Here is a 20,986-nt window from a genome sequence, read left to right as displayed (position 1 = left end):
ACATGCTTCTGCCCTTCTTTCCCCTCTTCACAGTCTGCCAGGGTCTGCCCCGAGAGGTAGACCAAAGACCCAGGACTTTTCTCAGTAGCCAATCCCACCCTCCTCTAATTGTCTTTTTATCAAGTTGAAGAGAAGATTTCAGCAATCCCCAGCATTTGAGCTACTCAAATGTTAGGGGCCAGAAGGGACAGTGTGTTTAAAACCACCCTTAAAAGGCTCTGGCCTTAGACCTGTGGCTCCCCCAGTTCCAGGGACCCCACATCTTTCTGGCAGAAATGTGGGGAGGGGGCTCCAACCTGAGCACAGGAATCAAAGGGAAAACATTCAAACTGCCCCCAAATCTACCAGCCATCTCCAGGGGCTCTGTGACACAGCCCTGGCCTTCTGAAATGTGACACTTACGAAAAGTGTCTCCAAAGGGAAGAGGAGACCTGGCTGTCCCTGGCGATCCTTTGGAGGCTGGGGGAGGAACTTCCAGAGGAGTCCCTTCTTGCTCAGAGCCATTTTGGGAGGAAGTGGGAACCAACAGCCTTTGGGGGTAAGGCCTGGTGCCACTCAGCACACCCAAGCATCAGGTCAGGTCCTTGTAGTAAAAAAATGTGAAGTTTAGATTCAGCTTTTGGGGGAGCAGGATAAACTACCACCCGACCACGTGTGTGACTTCTCAATTTCCCACTGCAATTTCCATTTTTTTAAATAGGAATTTTCAAACCCCTGTGCTTGTCTAATGTCTGCTCAGAACAATTCGAGACCCTGTTACTGTTTTGAGATGCATGCATGTTAGAAGATGAATCTCCAACCCGGGGAAAAAAATAAAACTCAAAAAAGCTTTGTGTTAAAAAAAAAAAATGCATTAGAGGTTTAAGAAAAGTAGAGAAGGTTTAAAATAATAATGAACAGGAGGACAAACTTACTAAGGAATAGTAGGATTGAGAAAAGTTAAGGGTTCAATTGAGTTGTATAATCAGAGTTTATATAGAAGTGCTGCTTTGTACAATTGGAGCCTAGGTAAAAGATAATAGAATGAAAATAGTGAACAGCTGGATTCAGGGAGAGATAAAGGGACAAGAAAATTGGAGACATTATCAAAAGAATGATTGAATTGATAGACCCTGAACTAAGACTGGCAAGGAAAGAAAGTGAAGACAGAAGGAAGCTAATGGATCAAAGCAAGTGGATAGGCTACAATCTAGGGCAGGTCAGCAAACTCTTTTGTAAAGGACCAGATAGTAATATGTAGGCCATTTGTTCCCTGTTGCAACTACTCAGCTCGGCTGTTGTAACTTGAAAGCAGCCACAACACATAAATGAATAAGTGTGGCAGGCTGGGTTTGAAAAGTGAAAGTGAAGTAGCTCAGTCATGTCCAACTCTTTGCAACCCCATGGACTATAGCCTACCAGGCTCCTCCGTCCATGCGATTTTCCAGGCAAGAGTACTGGAGTGGGTTGCCATTTCCTTCTCCAGGGGATCTTCCCAACCCAGGGATTGAACCCTGGTCTCCCGCACTATAGACAGATGCTTTATCATCTGAGCCACCAGGGAAGCCCAAACAGGCTGGGTTTGATCTGCAGGCTAATGTTTGCTGACCCCTGATCTAAGGTTCCACCTAAAGTCAAAGTGCCTAGTGAATTGGAAGTATTAAGCCTGAAGGATATGCTCAGAAAGTGAGTTTGCATCAGTGACAGTTCTTCATAATGACAAGGTCTAAGGCATGACAGCTAAGAGAGGGTGGTGGTTGTGCAGAAGCTGAAGTGAACCACCCACATGAATATTAACTTCACTCAAGATGATGTAAAAGTTTGGTTGCAGAGGAAGCATGTGAGCCTAACTTAGAGCATTACCAAGGGGTTTGTAAATTAAGTGATAAGGACAGTGACTAGGAGAAGGTATAGAAGGTGGGGTATCCAAATTAAAGAAAAGAAGCAGGGATTTTTCCTTCTTCATTATTTTATCCATTTATTGTATTTTCCTAAAATTGACAATCCAGATGTTTTCTGAAATATTCTTCACAAAAATTAGTTTCCTTTTTTTTTCTATTTTGTTCCACTTGCAAACCCTTACCGTTTCTATTTCATAACTTACATTATGTTAAAATCTATTTATTTTTCATATGTCAGTTTCTTCTGCTTAATATTAAAAGCCATATACTTATTTAAAATAGAATGTCTTTATCCAAAGTAACAAATTCTGCCTTCTAACTGAGATGTTCAGACCTTTCACTGGCTTCCCAGGTGGCTCAGTGTAAAGAATCCACTTGCCAATGCAGGAGATATGGGTTCAATCCCTGGGTTGACCCAGGTTGACCCTACATTATTATTTTTGTTTCAGTAATTCTCTTTCAAAGAGATTTAAATAACGTAAAAAACGTAGATATCCAGTGCCTATCTTTCCTTTGTGTGCATCCGTATCTTCCAATATCATTTTCCTTCGGTCTTGAGGACTTTAACACATGTGCTGCTGATAATGCCTTCTTTCAGCTTTTGTGTGTCTGAAAGTCTTTATGTTGTTGCTTTTATCGTTTCTGACGTGGTATCTTCTGTCATCCATACATTTCTCTGTGTATTTGTTGTTATTCAGTCCCTCAGTCGTGTCTGACTCTTTGCAACCCCATGGACTGCAGCACGCCAGGTTTCCCTGTCCTCACTGTTGCCCAAAGTTTGCTCAAACCCATGTCCATTGAGTTGGTGATGCCGTCCAACCATCCATCCTCTGCCACCCCCTTCTCCTCTCTATATGTGACCTTTTTCTCTGTCTGCTTTTAAGATTTATCTCTTTCTCATTTGTTTTAAGTGATTTTATCATAATGTGCCTTGGTATAGTTACCTCCTCTCCTCTCCCCAGTATTTCTTGTGCTTGGGATTTGTTGGGTTTCTTGGATCTATGGGTTTATAGTTTTCATGAAATTTGGAACTTCTCAGCCATTATATCTTCATTTTTCTTTTGGTTTCTCCTCCTTATGCTATGCTCCTTATGCTATGATCAGGAAACTGTCAGGGCAATAAACTGGAACAATCATAGGGCTCACCTGTTTGCTTCCTTTTTCTCAGAATTGCTATCCTTCATTGTCTGATGTTCAGTGTCTTAACCATCGTATCTCTATTTTGTTTTATAGTTGCTTCAGGCAGGAGGGTAACTTGGGTCCTTGTTACTCCAACTTGAAATGCCAGTCAAATACTTTTAATATTACCCAGAAATTGAAATCCTACCCACTTTAAAATCCTCACTTTTATATAATGTCACTTTTTTTTTACATGATAAGGTAAGAATGAATCTGATAGTTGATGAGTACTTACTAACCATTGAGAGAACTAAATGTTTAGCCTGGATAAGGAAGTGTTGGGAAAATCAAGTCCACATGTGACCCAGAGAGTCAGGTTTTTTTAAAAAACAGAGAAAGGAAAATTCACTTCTGAGAAATTTATTCAAAATCAGTATTTCTGTCTTTATAATTATTTGCAGGTGTTGCAACTTACTGCTCTATAGACAGCTATACCATTGATTATTTCTCTGCGTCAATGGAAAATAGATTTGGTAATGTTGAGTAAAGAGCCTGTCTTATGTTTGTTTGGTTAAGGTCTTGATCACAGACATGGTCTTAGATCATTAATTCATACATTAATCTAATAAAAGAACTAAGGTAAGCAGTTTCCTCAAATCCATTGCCAAGGAGATAAGGACTCTTCAAGCTCTGTAGGTCTTTGACAGTCTTCATTCTTACTGATTGTTGTGACTGGTTATATTATATACTGGTGATTATATATATAAGGTTTCATTTATTCCCTTGCAGTCATCTGGAGCCTAGTCATGATCCAGTGTGGAATGATATAATAATGAGCAGTTCATAACCTTACTGTTTTTGTCACAGAGCTGGGTTAACTGAGACAAGTTAGTCCTTTCTTTTTTTCTTTAAAGTATAATTATATTAGTCTCAGGTATACAACATGGTGGTTTGATATTTTAATATATTATAAAATGACCACTCAGGGATCAGATTTTATTGCAATACAAGAATACAGTTTTTAAAAGAGGGTAAGGATGCATTCTTATTTGATTTGGCTTTATTTTTTATTAAGGTATAATTTATTTACAGTAAAATTCACCTTTCTAGCTACCAAAGTAGACAAAGGCAGTTGAGTGTATCTGAGGATGGTATAGAAAGGATTTAGGCATATTTTGATGGGAAATTAGATGATCTCAAAAGTTCTTTCACATCTGAAATTTTTGGTCTTTTGAAATGTCAGTATAGATATTCTTACTTGGCAAGTACAGGCTACTCACTTGACCTAAGAAGTGGAAGAACATATTATGTTATACACACAGTTCCTGAATGTGTCAGTCAGTGGAAACAATGTATTATTTTTCCTTACTATTTAGACATTGTTTTTCTTTCCTTTTTTCTTTTTCAAGTAAATGTTCTTTGAAGTCATCCCAAAGTAATCTTCCTTTGTGAGTTAATCTCCACCCCACACCCCTGCCCGCCCTCCCCCACCCCCCCCCCCCTTTCCTGCTCTCTCTCTGGTATGTCACAGAACTTGGTCTGGTTATTTTAAGAGAATAATGAAAATGCAAGATCTAATTCTTATTTTCATTTACATGTTTCTCTAATCTCTTCCCATTATAACGAGAGCATATGGAGAAAAACGTGAGCTCTGGAGTCACGCAGTCATGATTTCAATACTCACAGCTGTATTTTTAACTTAGAAACCTTACAATTAATCTGCAAAACATCTCTCTCATCTTTAAAATGGGGATAGTAGTAATACCTGTCTTTGGAGGTTGTAAAGATTAAAAGAATAGTGTATATGTTTTTAGCACAGCATCTGGAACACATTAAATGTTTTATATCAAGTATCATAAAAGAAAATTCCCCAATCTCTCTTATAGCTCCACTTGAATAAAAATCCTATGAAGACCACAGTTTCTTATAGTTTAATCAAGGGCTAATGGAGGGTGTGAACTTTTTTTTATGTTTTTAAAGTTGAGCTATCCTGTAGTTTGGAAATTCTTTATTCCAGACTTATCAAGGAGAAAGCTCTTTTTATTTTATCTTCTTCTTGGAAGATTTGGCTTCTACCATATGATGAATTTTAAGCTCTCTGGGACCTAGGAAGTTTCCATCTGAAGAATGTCTTAAGAAAAGAATGCTTGAGGTTTTCATTTAATAACTAGTGAAGGAAATAGGTTTGGTTTGGGAATATTTTTTATCTATCTGTTCTTTACCAGACAGGCTTTTTCTTCCCCCTTCCTTCTAAACAGTCATTCCTGGGCATTTAGTTCTCATTCTGATGTGGTGCTTCATAATACTTTTATTTAATTTTTGTGTGACTTCATTTGTCCTAGAGGAAAATTCTCAGGTAACCTAAAAATTGGGGGAAAGGCCCTTATTTTTAGTTCTGAAACTCTCAGGGAAATTTAGTAGCAATAATGAATTTATTTTAGAGTTTCCTTATAGAAATTAAGGGGTTTCACAGGCACCAGTGGTATTAAAAAAAAAAAAAAAAAACCCACCTGCCAGTGCAGGAGACATAAGACACACAGGTTCAATCCCTGGGTCAGGAAGATCCCTGGAGGAGGGCATGGCAGTTGACTCCAGTATTCTTGCCTGGAGAATCTCATGGACAAAGGAGCCTGGCAGTCTGCGGTGCAGAGAGTCAGACATGACTGAAGCAACTTAGCACACATGCACATAGAAATTAAAACTTAAATTGTCCTAAAACATACCTGGAAAACTGCATGGACAGAGGAGTCTGGCAGGCTACAGTTCATGGGATTGGAAAGAGTTGGAATGACTGAGCACAGCATGCACTCAAAACATCCTTTACAGTGAAGTGTTCTTAATCTTATAAATTTTTATTGGATATTTCTAATGAGTTGAGTTGTCCTCTAATGTATATTACATCAGTTTTTTTATGTTTTAATGTTTTCCAGATGAAGGTAATGAAACAGAGGTACAGCCACAACAAAACAGCCAGTTAATGTGGAAGCAAGGTCGGCAACTACTCAGACAGTAAGTATCTCATGAAAGTATCTGCTATGAAAAAACTTCATTGAATTACTAATCCTTTTTCATTTTAAACACGTTTTCCCCTATGGAGGAATTTATTTTTCAATAACTATTAACTCGGATTATCAAGAATAGATTTGCTTTCCATAGCAAATAATCCATAGATTAGCTTTATCTATCCATAGATTAGCTTTATCAAAAAGTACAGTTTAGAGCTTCTAATTTATTATATGCTTAAATGTATGGTCTGAAGAATTCTGTACCCTTAAAGTTACTTTTTTCTTTGCACTTTTTTTACATGAGTATACATATGCTTTAATATGAGTCTACTCATGATATCTTTAAGTTATGTTTTTAACCTTTATTTTAAATAGATGGAAGAACTTACTGGATTTCCCAAATTTGTATATATTATGCTAACATATAGTCGCTCCTATAAAATGTGAATTTGAGAGTATAAAGAGGGACCAGAGCTGGGTTGAGATTCAAATGTCAAGCAGTGGGGCTAGACCCACTCATCAGCTCAGTGCCTAACCCTTGCATGTTATATTTGAAATTGGTATTTTGATTTGTGTCTCAGTAAAATGAGATTTGCTACCTGGTTTATTCTTTTGGGTTTGCTTGTGAATAGTCTAAACCTGTTGTTTCCAAAGTGGATTGCATGCCAGTCATTCTTTTGATAATGGGGAGAGGATAGTAAAGTTTCTCCTTACCTCTATTTTTTTTAATCTCCTCAAAGTTAGAAGAAAATGAGACTTCATTAGTATTTAATAAGTGGGCTTTCACTTTGGTCTTAAAAGTGGTTTGTGTGTTTTCCTTTTATAAATAAATAAGTGTTCTTAAAGTGCTGATTTTGTCTTTTTTTTTTTTTTAATGACAGTGGTTATGATGGCAATCCAAGAAGTATTTTTAAAAGACTCACCTGCCTCTCAGAGGTGACATTTTATTAGGTTCATGCGGGCCTAATTGTGATCTCAGATCATGAATTTTAAATCATTATAACTAGACTCAAACATATCTCTATTAATAAAAATAGGAACCATTAACATCAACACATTTTTACCAATGAAAAACAAGATTGTTTATTCTTGTAGGGTAAAAGTCCATGCCTCGAGATTTGATGAACTCTTGGAAAGCATTTTCTGTCTCTTTCTGGTTGAGGAAGCATTTCCCCTGCAAAAAGTTGTTGAGTTGCTTGAAGAAGTGGTAGTTGGTTGGCGAGAGGTCAGATGAATATGGCCAGTTGTCCTATAAAATCCACTTTTCATTGCACATCACAATCCGATCAAGCAATGGTTTGTTGTTGTTTCCTAGAATAAGAGATGATGACACTTCAAAATGACAATTTATTTTTCTTTTTCTGTTCTGAGGCACCCATTTATCAAGCTTTTTCACCTTTCCAATTTGCTTCAAATGCCAAATGACCATAGAATGGTTGACGTTGAGTTCTTTGGCAGCTTCTCCTGTAGTTGTAAGAGGATCAGCTTTGATGTTGCTCTCAGTTGGTTGTTGTTAACTTCTGATGGCCGGCCACTGTGCTCCTCATCTTCAAGGCTCTCCTCTCCTTTGCAAAACTTCTTGAACCACCACTGCACTGTACATTTGTTAGCAGTCCTGGGACAAATGCATTGTTGATGTTGTGAGTTGTCTCTGCTGCTTTACAACCCATTTTGAACTTGAAAAAATTGCTTGAATTTGCTTTTTGTCTAACATCATTTCCATAGTCTAAAATACATATAAAATAAGCAGGAAGTACCAAGTCATTAAAGCAAAAAAACATAAAGTGAGAAATGCACATTAAAATGATGTATAACATAGCCACATTTATTTAAGAATGTATTTCTGTATCAAATGGCAAAGTTCAACAGTGCAAAACCACAATTACTTTTGCACCAACCTAAATATTAGTGGAAAATTCTGAAAGAGATGGGAATACCAGACCGCCTGACCTGCCTCTTGAGAAACCTATATGCAGGTCAGGAAGCAACAGTTAGAACTGGACATGGAACAACAGACTGGTTCCAAATAGGAAAAGGAGTACATCAAGGCTGTATATTGTCATCCTGCTTATTTAACTTATATGCAGAGTACACCATGAGAAACGCTGGGCTGGAAGAAGCACAAGCTGGAATCAAGATTGCCGGGAGAAATATCAATAACTTCAGATATGCAGATGACACCACCCTTATGGCAGAAAGTGAAGAGGAACTACAAAGCCTCTTGATGAAAGTGAAAGAGGAGAGTGAAAAAGTTGGCTTAAAGCTCACCATTCAGAAAATGAAGATCATGGCATCTGGTCCCATCACTTCATGGGAAATAGATGGGGAAACAGTGTCAGACTTTATTTTTTTGGGCTCCAGAATCACTGCAGATGGTGATTGCAGCCATGAAATTAAAAGATGCTTACTCCTTGGAAGGAAAGTTATGACCAACCTAGATAGCATATTCAAAAGCAGAGACATTACTTTGTCAACAAAGGTCCGTCTAGTCAAGGCTATGGTTTTTCCAGTAGTCTTGTATGGATGTGAGGGTTGGACTGTGAAGAAAGCTAAGCGCCGAAGAATTGATGCTTTTGAACTGTGGTGTTGGAGAAGACTCTTGGGAGTCCCTTGGACTGCAAGGAGATCCAACCAGTCCATTCTAAAGGAGATCAGTCCTGGTTGTTCTTTGGAAGGAATGGTGCTAAAGCTGAAACTCCAGTACTTTGGCCACCTCATGCGAAGAGTTGACTCATTGGAAAAGACCCTGATGCTGGGAGGGATTGGGGGCAGGAGGAGAAGGGGATGACAGAGGATGAGATGGCTGGATGGCATCACTGACTCGATGGACACGAGTTTAAGTGAACTCTGGGAGTTGGTGATGGACAGGGAGGCCTGGTGTGCTGCAGTTCATGGGGTCGCAAAGTCAGACACAACTGAGCAGCTGAACTGAACTGAACTGAAATATTAATGAATGAGAAAGTAGCTATTTAGTAAACCAGTTTATTTATGGAATGAGAGTTTTTGAAACAGTATTTGTAATGTGATTTTGTTCCTAAAGTGAGTTATGTATCAAATATTACTTGTTAAAAATAGAAAACATAATTCTTTTGTATTTGTTTATAAGAATCAACTGATTACTAATTTTAATCAAAACCTTTCTATAGATATTGGATAGGATTGAAAATGAATACCTTGACTTGATAGGATAACTTACTCCACTTTGGTTACATGTCTTTTTGTGAGATATCTCTTTGAGCAATAATAACTCTTAATACCAGATCTTAGACTGCTTATCTTTTTGATCTTTGTTTTATCTTTCATTTCATAGACTTGATATTTACATATAATCTAATGTCTGATATTGTCTGTTACACTTATTAATGACTTTATTAATAACATTTGCCTTTTTTGTGTTCCTACCACTGCCACTTTTGATCGTTTTTGGTCATCTTTTGTTGTTAATAGATACTGAGCACCTTTTGTATGCCAGGCACTGCACTCTTTTTTTTTTTTTAAGAGAAAGAAAGCTAAAGTTCAGAAGAATTAATGCTACACAAGAAAAAAGTGGAAGAAATGGTCTTTGAACCCATGTTTAACTCTCCATACAAAACCTATTCTTTCTTTTCTGTGCTGCTCCTTTCTGCAACGCACACACACCTGTACACCCACTCTTCCCACATCCTACAATTGAACTGTGGTTTATTTTTATTGCAGAGTTGTCTCAGGATAAGAGCTTCCCTTCTGTAGAAGTGACTTGTTTGGAATATCCCGTGGTTTTGTATGTCATGTAGGAAGCTATATATGCTAGAAACATTCTCTCTAGATCTCAGTTGATCCAGTGATGCTGTAACATCAAAAGTGTAAAAACACTACTGGTTATTCTCATTACTATTATAAAATAGTAATTCAGTAGCCTCTGAGAGTGAGCCTACTCCAGCCCTGCCTAGAAGAAAGAATGTGCTATTAGATATATTAAGGAATAGCTTCTTCTTAAGATAAATGAATGGTGTATTGTATAGTTCTTTGGTTTTTCTCAGTGACCATAGAGGCTGGTACTGCAAGAGACAGCTCCATCTGCAGCTGGAAGATTATTTATTAGCGAGTCCTACTAGCATAGTACTGTGCTGTCCAGTCTTATGCAGACAGTAAATTTAAAGAAATGTTTTTATTTAGATATCCAGTAGTAGAGTACTGATTCCAGTATGTCTGAATTGTAAAGATCCTCTTCACACACAGGTATCTACAGGAGGTGGGTTACACAGATACTATTCTAGATGTGAAATCCAAACGAGTGCGAGCTTTGTTGGGCTTTTCAAGTGATGTCACTGACAGGGAAGATGACAAAAATCAGGACTCAGTTATAAATGGCACAGAAGCCGAAGTTAAAGAGACAGCAATGATTGGGTAAGTATTTTGTCTGGAAAGTGGCTTGGCTGTAGTTTTAGTTCTTATTAATATTTTTGGCTTATTGGTGACACGTGTGATACTTGCACTTCTAGGTACTGCTGCACAAGTAATTTAATGATAAAGTTTAATAAAAAGTTTAAATTTTTATACACAGGGATTAGAGTTATCATTTATGACTTTTAAGAATATTTTTAAGGTATTTTTATTTGCTTGAAATTTATGTATTTAATATAAATTTTAATACATTGAAGCTCAGTCATCTCTTACTATTATAACTTCATAAATGATCTTATTTGGAAATTCACTTCAAGTCTGTAAGAGTGAACTTTCATTCTTGGTGACCCAGAAATCATATAATACTTAATTCTTTTGATGTAAACCTTTTCTTAGCCATTTTCATTTATCTAATAATGCTGTAACTCCTCTTCATTTTAGAAAATTATCTAATAAAGTGTGTGTGTGTGTATGTATGTATATATATATATATATATATATATTCTACTTGATAGAATAAGTGAAAAATTCAGTAGCAGGAACATTTCATTTTGATTTTTGGATCAGGATCTTCTCAACCCAGGGATTAAACCCAGGTCTTCTGCATTGCAGGCAGATTCTTTACTGTCTGAGCCACCAGGAAAGCCCATATACCATACAATTATATTGAATTCTGCTTAAAATGAAGGCGAACAGTTTAATAAGGAGATTCTTCTTTATTGAAAAAAAATTTGGCATAATTCTTAAATTAAAAAGTCAAAGATTCTTTGAAATTTAAATACGTTACTTTATTTTAACTCATGTTTAGGCTGGAAGAATGGTTTTAGTTGAGCTCTGTACATTTTCTAGTAAGAACATAGTTTCTGTTATTTGGGACATAAACTAAAATTATGGGGTTTAGGTAAAGGTTTAAACATATGTCTTGTAAACAAATGTCATTGGAGCATTCTTAAATGTGCTCATTAATAGTTAAGATTACATAACTTGTTTTCATAAATGTAAGATGTAGATTGTTTCTCTTTGTAGACATAGATAGTGTGGGCATTAATCCTGGTTATATTTTCACCTATTGAATTAGTTTAAATTATTATAAAGATGCTTAAGAAAGTCCACTCTAGTCTTTTGAAACTGATAAAGGTATTATCCTGAATCTTACTTCTGTAGGGATGGAGAGTAGGTTAGAAAAGAACAAAAACATAGCTGTCAGCAGATTTGAAATTTAAGATTTATCTGTTTTGAGAATTTTGTTCATAGTTATGGCTAAATGCTTTTCAGGAAAATGTCTTGTTATCTAAAACATTTCCTAATGAACTGGAGAGCAGTCATTCTATTCTGGTCGTTAGGAAATTGATGAATTTCTTTAGAGAGAGCTAAATTAAAATCTCACATATTTGAAAAGTTAATCATTTCCAAAGATTAAGGGTTTATTCATCAACAGGATCGTTTTGTAATAGTATATTAGTTTAACTAAAATACTGTTTTTAGTAAGCTTCATATACACATTTGCTTTTTCAACTTTTTAGCTGTTTAGAAATATGAGATTGCATCAGAGAAAATCCTGTATTTACTGGTTATTTTCTTAGTTATGGAAGAGGAAGAGTTGAAGAAAGAAAAAAGGATAGAGAAAAACAGAGGCAGAGATAATAAAAATATTTCAAAAAGAAGTGCATTGTTTGGCTTAAGAATCAAAATAATACTAAATCAGAAGGAGGAGTTCTTTGTATTAGATTGCCATAAGTAGTAGTTATGATTGAAAAGTACTTTTAAAAGAGTAACCAGTTTCTTCCTATATTGCTTTTCCAGTTAAAATCCATGGAAGTGTAATAGATAAGAATCAGTGCAGATCCTAGTGTGATTTTGGTGGGGGGGTGGTTATAATTCAATATAAACAGAAGTCAGAATATATAATATATTCAGATAATATAAACAGAATTAGTCATGGATTAATTCTTACACTGAGTTTAAAAAATTAACTGAGCAAGATGTATATGTTTTAAACCAGAAAATCCGAGTTAACAGATTCTGCCTCCGTGCTGGAGAATTTTAAATTCCTTGAAAGTGCAGCTGCAGATTTCAGTGATGAAGATGAAGATGATGACATTGATGGAAGAGAGAAAAGCATCATTGATACTTCAACGGTGAGCTGAATAACTCAGATATAAATATTTTTAGGGGCTATTATACATACTTTAAAAATCCATATCCTTCAACTTAAACCTTTAACTTTTATTTTTCCTGAAATTTGGGGAAATTTAATCTGAAAGTTTTTGTTTTGACTTCAAGAACATTTTTAGTATAGCAGTTTTCTCCTCAAGGCCCTCATTCTTTAGCTTTTTGTTAATTCATTGAAGATTTCAACATTTTTATAGGGTTTGTGAATATGGTAAATGTGTGTCATAACAATGCATTGTTCTTGGTGCTATAAGACAATAGAACTGACAGACCCGTTATGGTGCCTGATGGTGACTGGCGTCAGCTCTAAACGGTGCAGTTTTTGTTTGTCGTGTCAGGGTTGCTTTGGTAGGCAAGGACTCCACATTTTCAGACCTCTCCCATTAGATTTCTCCAAACATGTTTAGGGTTCTGTGGTTTTGTTCAGATTTTTGTAAGTTTATTGACTTTCCCATGGTAGAGTCCTGGAATAAGATGTACATCTAAATTTTGCTTCTCCCTTCTCGTCCCTTCTTTATTCTGTCCCCTTCTTTTTAACATCTCTCCTCCCCCTTTTTAAAAAAAATTTATTTAATTGAAGGATAATTGCTGTACAGAATTTTTCTGTTTTCTGTCAAACCTCAACATGAATCAGCCATAGTTATACATATATCCCTTCCCTTTTGAAACTCCCTCCCATCTCCCTCCCCATCCCACCACTCTAGGTTGATACAGAGCCCCTGTTTGAGTTTACTGAGCCATGCAGCAAATTCCTTTTGGCTATCTATTTTACATATGGTAATGTAAGTTTCCATGTTACTCTTTCCATACATCTTACCCTCTCCCCCTCTCTCCCTATGTCCATGAGTCTAGACTCTATGTCTGTTTCTCCATTGTTGACCTGTAAATAAATTCTTGAGTACCATTTTTCTAGATTCCATATACATGTGTTAGAATATGGTATTCATCTTCCTCTTTCTGACTCACTTCACTGTGTATAATAGGTTCTAGGTTCATTCACCTCATTAGAACTGACTTAAATGTGTTCCTTTTATAGCTGAGTGATATTCCATTGTGTATATGTACCGCAGCTTCTTTATCCATTCATCTGTTGATGCACATCTAGGTTGCTTCCACGTTCTAGCTATTGTAAGTAGTGCTGCAATGAACAATGGAATACATGTGTCTTTTTCAATTTTGGTTTCCTCAAGGTATAGGTCTAGGAGTGGGATTTCTGGGTCATATAGTGATTTTATTCCTAGCTTTTTAAGGAATCTCCATATCGTCTTCCATAGTGGCTATATTGATTTACATTCCCATCAACAGTGCAAGAGTGTTCCCTTTTTCTCCACATCCTCTCCAGCATTTATTGTTTGTAGACTTTTTGATGATGGCCACTCTGACCGGAGTGAGGTGATATCTCACTGTAGTTTTGATTTGCATTTCTCTAATAATGAGCGATGTTGAGCATCTTTTCATGTGTTTGTGAGCCATCTCTATGTCTTTTTGGAGAAGTGTGTGTTTACGTCTTTTTCCCACTTTTTGATTGGGTTGTTTGTTTTTCTGGCATTGAGTTGTATGAGCTGCTTGTATATTTTGGAAATTAATCTTTGGTCAGTTGTTTCATTTGCTATTATTTTCTCCCACTCTGAGGGTTATCTTTTCACCTTGCTTATAGTTTGCTTTGCTGTGAAAAAGCTTTTAAGTTTAATCAGGTCCCACTTGTTTACTTTTGTTTTTATTTCCGTTACTCTAGGAGGTGGGTCATGCAGGATCTTGCTTGGATTTATGTCATTGAGTGTTCTCCCTATGTTTTCCTCTAAGAGTTTTGTAGTTTCTGATCTTACATTTAGGTCTTTAATCCATTCGAGTCTTTGTGTATAGTGTTAGGAATGTTCTGATTTCATTCTTTTACATGTAACTGTCCAGTTTTCCCAGCACCATTTATTGAAGAGGCTGTCTTTATCCCATTGTATATTCTTGTCTCCTTTGTCAAAAATAAGGTACCCATAGGTGCATGGGTTTATTTCTGGGCTTTCTATCTTCTTCTGTTGGTCTATATTTCTGTTTTCATGCCAGTCTCTCTCCCCGTTTTTAACCTCTCTCCTCTCTTCTCTCTCTTTCCCTCTTCTCCTTCTCTTTCTTCTTCTTCCTCCTCCTGCTTTATTTAAAGTAGGAGATGAAGGCATGCTTTGCTTTTAGGAGAGTGTTCACATTTCCTCCTTCACGTTTATTAAAGAAGAGGGAGGAGGAAAGGAAGGAAGGATAAATAAAGCAGACTGGACCTAGACTCTAGGCCTGGAGCTAAAGTCTCAGTTCTGTCACTAATTATCTGTGCTTTTTAATCCTTCAGGCTTAGTTTTTTAGTTTGTAAAATTGGGCTTATAACAAGTACCCATCTTATCCCCAGAGAATTTTGTGAGGAATAAATGAGACACTACTTTTGAAAATGATAGGTTTAACTATAAAGTTCTTTCTCTCTAAGTGTAACTTCTCTTTTCTGTTTGAATCCTCTGCTTCCATCAGAGACTCTCAACTTATTATTTCCAGATTAATCCCCAGGCCACTATTCGGTAGTGTTGTGCTTGCTAATACAGCCCTGCCATGGATGTTATTTGAACTTGAAGAAGTTATTCCCTCTTTTTATTATTCAAACAAGTAGTAATCACATGTGTTTAAACTGACTGTAGTAAAATAAAATGCCAAAACTTGTATAATAACTTTTCTCTGTCCTAATCATTTGGAAATTTTATGCTGAGTTGTGATTTCTATGGGATGATTGGACTGAGATACTATTTTTCTGTCAAAGTACTTTACTTGTAGCTCAGTGGTTAAATAATAACTATAATGCTTTAAGTTTTGTTGTTAGTCATTATGTTAGTTAAATATTAAAAAATCTATAAACTGTTTATTATTCCTATCAAGTATGGTCTTAATAGAAATTCCTAACTGTAAACTGATTTCTTTTTAAATAATCAATTTCATAAATATCCAGACTTCCAGTTAGTGCTGATTATGGCAATTCTGTGACCAAGCCATGAAGGCACAGCTAATGCAAACATATTTAATTCTATTTAAATGCTGGACCCAAAGATTCTTCTAGTTCTCTTTTAGAAAAATATTTCTAAATAAATAATTAGTTTCTTTATAATAGTTTTATATTAGTTTTGATAATTTTTATGATGCATTAATTTTCACAGCTGCAGTTTAATAACTCTATGCCAAAAGACTTAAAAAATCTAACTATGTAGCAGTGTGTAAGCAGGACTTAAAAGATTGATTGCAGTGCTATATATATAGAGAGAGAATGGCTGAAAAGTATCCTATTAAAATGTTTAGTAGAACAAACAGGTTTTTTAAATGTCACTTTATTCCCTTAATTAAAAATAGTTAAATAGATTCAACTAAGAAAATATCAGAAGCACAAAGCTCTTAATAGCTGATGGTTGTGTTCAGGCTATTAATAGTGCATTTTGTTAGAAAAGACACATAGGTTCATTGTCCTTTCTGGCTGTTTGTCCTATATTGAAGTTTGATTATTCTTTGTATTACAGTCTGGATAATTTTCCTCCTCTCTGTCTCCTTCTCTTTTCTCATGATTAACTTTCACCTTATGATTCCAGAGATATTTCTAAATGTATAAAAATGAGACATAATGGTCCTTGTTAGATTTGTTACTAAATCTAAGTTATGTATATCTCTGAAAGATCAATATTTTAAGAAAAATTTGAATATATAGACAGTTATTAGAGGAAATTGGTGGAAGCTTGGGACGGTGGAAATAATAATGGGAAGAGTTCTCCTTCCCCAACTCCCTCCAATGGAATACCTTCTCAATGTTGTGGCATGCATTTCTGAGTTTGTGGTTTTTGTGATTTTACATTTTGTGAGGGAATAATGTACTAGACTTAAGATTTATCATGGTTATATTCTGAAAAATTCTTGCAGTGTTTTATGAAGTGTTTCTTCTTTGGTTAGATTAGAATATCTGCACATTGTACAGATTGCATTCCAGAAATGTAAGATTTGATTGTGGTTCTCATAATACAGTATGTCAAGGACATTTTTCATCTGCTATAATATAAATTCATATGTTATATTCCAATGTTTTCAATATGTGATTCCATTTGTTTATTTAAAAGAAGCCATCATTGAACAAAGTTTAAATTACTGCTTTAAAATGTTTAATATGTATAAAATCTTAAAATGATATCTGTGTTTTCTACTGAATTGTATAGGTTTGATACAGCAAAGATGTATTTTCTGAAGAAAATAATGATTGGGTTTTCTCATTCAGGGGTAAAGGGATATTGTCTTCTTTATTTAAATTAATTCCATAATATATTCCAGTATTTTAATTGAGCATGCTTTTTATCATTAGATTGTTAGGAAGAAAGTATTGCCCGATAGCAGTGAAGATCGAGATACAAAAGAAGCTCTAAAGGAGTTTGACTTCTTGGTTACATCAGAAGAAGGAGACAATGACTCCAGAAGTGCAGGCGATGGAACAGACTGGGGTAAGGAGGAATGCTGTATCCAACAAGAGATGTTATATAAATGAACAAAACTAATATTTTACTAGGAAAGCAGCATCTTGAAGAATGCTTGAAATCTTGAACACTTGAAATATTGAAATCTTGGACATTCTATGGACTTTTTACTATCATGACCTTTTTTCCAGGATGTGTGTCTGTTTAAAGAAGGTTGTACAGCTATTTACCTTCCTCATCTTTTTTTTTATTTTAACATAAGTGGTAGAGTATGAAAATAATTTGAATTTATAGAATGTTTCTGCCTAAACAGTAGAACTTGCAAATCTAGATTTTGTGGAAATTGAGTATGAGAACATTGTAGAAGATCTCATTATTTTTTCTTTTCTTTCTTAGTTTTTTTTGGCCATGCCACATGGCATGTGGGATCTTAGTTCCCTGGCCAGGTATCAAACCTGTGTTCCTTGTAGTAGAAGTACAAAGTCTTAACACTGGCCTGCCAGGGAAGTCCTTGTAAAGGACTTAGAAATCTCATCTCTGGCATCTTCTGGTTTACCACAGTTCTCCTATGATCTTATGTTACTGTTGTTATCAGTATGGTGTTAAGAGGGTGATATAGCTAAATTTTTACTTTAAAAAGCTGAAGGCATTCTAGGATCTAAAATCTAACTCAGTTTAATTTATTATTAAGATGTAATTGATGAAAATCTACATTTTTGATTGTTAGATTTTTCTGAAAAAAGGAGACTTTCTATTATTGATAGTAGAATAAAAATGTTGAGTTTTTAAGTTCAGAGACCCAGTGATCTGTTTTTTAAACTGTGGACTGAAACTTGTTAAAAATAGATTTCTGATTATTCTGGTTCATTTTGGCCTATTTCAGTCATTCAACAAATACTGATTATGTGCCTTCTTTGTGCCAAGTCTTTTAGATGAAGATCCCTACCCCTGTGGGCCTACATTCTACTAAGAGGATGTAGGCAGTAAGAGATAAACATGATAAATGATGTTTATCATGTAAGTCAGAATGTGATAAATGCAATGGGAAATAAAAAAAGTAGAACAGAGTAAGTAGGATGGAGAGTGCTGGGGACAGGGTAGGGTGAAGTGGATTGGTTACAATATAAGATAGAGTGATCATGGAAGGTGCATTGAGAGGGTAACATTTGAATGAGAGACAGCATGGATGAGAGAGTTAGCCACATGGTATCCAGGGAAAGAGTGTTCAAGAAGAAGAAAACTAGAACATATGCCCTAAGATAATTGTAATCCAGGTATGTTTGAGGAATTCAAGGAAGCTAGGGTGGCTGGAGCAGAATGATAATGAGGGGAATGTAGTAAGAAGTGACCGAATCAAGTGGAGCTGTGTAGACCACTGGTGAGATGGAGAACCATGGGACTGTTGAGCCAGAAGGGTGAGGGACATGATCCAACTTTTGTTTGAAAGCATCACTTTGGCTGTGTGTTGAGAATAGACTACCCAGGGCGATTAGTGTTGGCAGTAGACATGAAGTACGTAAGGGAAAACACTTGTTGTAATTCTAGCAAGAAACAGAGGTCAGAGAAGGGTGGATATGCTGAGGAGTCGTCAGATTCTGGATGTGTTTTAAAGGTAGAGAAACAGTATTTCCTGAAATAGTTGTTGTGGGGTTTGGGAAAAAAGGGAGGTTTTTGGTCTGATCAAATGAAAGTATAGTTCAGTTCAGTTCAGTCGCTCAGTTGTGTCCGACTCACTGCGACCCCATGAACTGCAGCACGCCAGGCCTCCCTGTCCATCACCAGCTCCCAGAGTTTACCCAAACTCATGTCCATTGAGTTGGTGATGCCATCTAACTATCTCATCCTCTGTCATCCCCTTCTCCTCCCGCCTTCAATCTTTCCCAACATTAGGGTCTTTTCGAATGAGTCAGCTCTTTGCATTAGGTGGCCAGAGTATTGGAGTTTCAGCTTCAGCATCAATCCTTCCAGAGAACACCCAGGACTGATTTCCTTTACGATGGACTGGTTGGATCTCCTTGGAGTCCAAGGGACTCTCAAGAGTCTTCTCCAACACCACAGTTCAAAAGCATCAATTCTTCAGCGCTCAGCTTTCTTTATAGTCCAACTCTCACATCCATACATCACTACTGGAAAAACCATAGCCTTGACTAGACGGACCTTTGTTGACAAAGCAATGTCTCTGCTTTTTAATATTCTGTTTAGGTTGGTCATAACTTTCCTTCCAAGGAGTAAGTGTCTTTTAATTTTGTGGCTGCAATCACCATCTGCAGTGATTTTGGAGCCCCCCAAAAATAAATCAGTCACTGTTTCCACCATCTATTTCCCATGAAGTGATGGGACCAGATGCTACGATCTTAGTTTTGTGAATGTTGAGCTTTAAGCCAGATTTTTCACTCTCCTCTTTCACTTTCATTAAGAGGCTCTTTAGTTCTTCTTCACTTTCTGCCATAAGGGTGGTGTCATCTTCATATCTGAGGTTATTGATAGGGCCTTCAAATAAGTTGGGGAACCCTGTAGATGGAAGAGATTGGATGAGAAAGATTGGGAGTTTGGTTTTGTGTGTTTGGTTTTGATTAGTTTTCTAATGGAAATGCAGAGTAAGCAAGTGGATATATGTCTTGAGTTCAGGTGAGAGTTCTGAGCTAACACTTACATAATGTTATATGTATACAGTAATTCATTTTATAGTAAGTATAAAATACGTAACATATTTGCTTTTTAAATTTTGTACTCCTGAAATAGTGAAAATTAATGGTGGCATTTCTTTTTTCTTAGAAGCTCAGTTTCCAGCTTTAAATATTTATAAATTAACGGGTCACTTAAATCATTTTAAGTGTTGAATGCCAGATTGATTAATAAGTTTGCAAGGTGCTATTTATAAAGCCTATAAAATAAAAGTGGTCTTTTGCTGATAAACACATGCCAGAAATATAGTTTTTGAAAAGATCATTGAAGACTATTTTGTACAAATGCTTAATAGTCTTCTTTCATTACATAAATTAGTAAGAGATTTTTTTTGTGAGTCAATCCTAATCACAGTCTGAAAATGAGGGTTTCTTGATGGTGGACTTTTGAGGCTTAATTTACTAAAAGTCACTCAAATGTTGCAGTTTTTTTTTTTTCCCCCTATGTGTGTTTCAAGGGAAATTTAATATTATACCAAGGAAATAGAATTGACCACTGTTTCTTGGATATTATATTTCTTGTGACATGTATCTAATGAATAAATAATAACTTTAAAATTGGTAATACTATGAAGAAGATGGTTGTTATGTCATTCATTGACATAACAGTGAATTGACTTTGAATGTTCAATATCTTATTGAAAAAGGCTGTTTCATTTGTTTCACTCTGTTTAGAAAAGGAAGACCAGTGTCTCATGCCTGAAGCTTGGAATGTGGACCAGGGAGTAATTACCAAACTCAAGGAACAATACAAAAAGGAGAGAAAGGGGAAAAAGGGGGTGAAGAGTAAGTGGAAAACATTGTATCTGTCAATCATAAATCTTACCTCTTTCATATCCCCCAATTTTTTTTTCCAATGTTTTCCTAAAACTTACTTACTCTTTTTTTTTCCTTCTCCTGACCTCTTTCCTTTTCACTTGCTCTTTAGGGGTGGAAATTAAATGGTTAGATATTTGGTCATGAACTTTGAAAAAGAAAAAAGCTGTGAATATAATTATGCAACCATAATGTATCCCAATAATAAATCTAGAGCATCATGAGTGTATGGGACTGTGTTTTCAAACATAGCAATAATTTGATTTTTCAAATTATATGTGCTTAATTACAGTAATGATTTTTTACTATTGATAGTTTAAATCTCATCTAGTGTGACCTTCTGGCAAGCCACCAAAATAATTGCTTACAATTTTAGGTCTTGGTCACAGACAGAAGGTTAATTTCTACCCCTGAATATCCTGGCTGTTCATAACACATGGTTCATTTGCTCTCATCAC

The 20,986-nt window shown here is 35.9% G+C and overlaps 1 protein-coding gene across 1 annotated transcript in view; it reads left to right on the top strand.

The window, feature by feature from the left end:
* Positions 1-20,986, top strand: part of STRN (striatin) — a 120,872-nt gene that overhangs the window by 51,815 nt on the left and 48,071 nt on the right. Inside the window, exons 4-8 of the mRNA XM_061432080.1 lie at positions 5,930-6,008; positions 10,223-10,390; positions 12,390-12,525; positions 16,920-17,055; positions 20,388-20,498. Coding sequence (XP_061288064.1) covers positions 5,930-6,008; positions 10,223-10,390; positions 12,390-12,525; positions 16,920-17,055; positions 20,388-20,498 — 630 coding nt within the window. The remainder of the gene's footprint in view (positions 1-5,929; positions 6,009-10,222; positions 10,391-12,389; positions 12,526-16,919; positions 17,056-20,387; positions 20,499-20,986) is intronic.

This window comes from Bos javanicus, chromosome 11 (genome assembly GCF_032452875.1).
Source record: "Bos javanicus breed banteng chromosome 11, ARS-OSU_banteng_1.0, whole genome shotgun sequence".
Classification (NCBI taxonomy): Eukaryota; Metazoa; Chordata; class Mammalia; order Artiodactyla; family Bovidae; genus Bos; species Bos javanicus.
The sequence above is the reverse complement of the archived record's forward strand: the minus strand, read 5'-3'. Positions and strand labels throughout refer to the sequence as shown.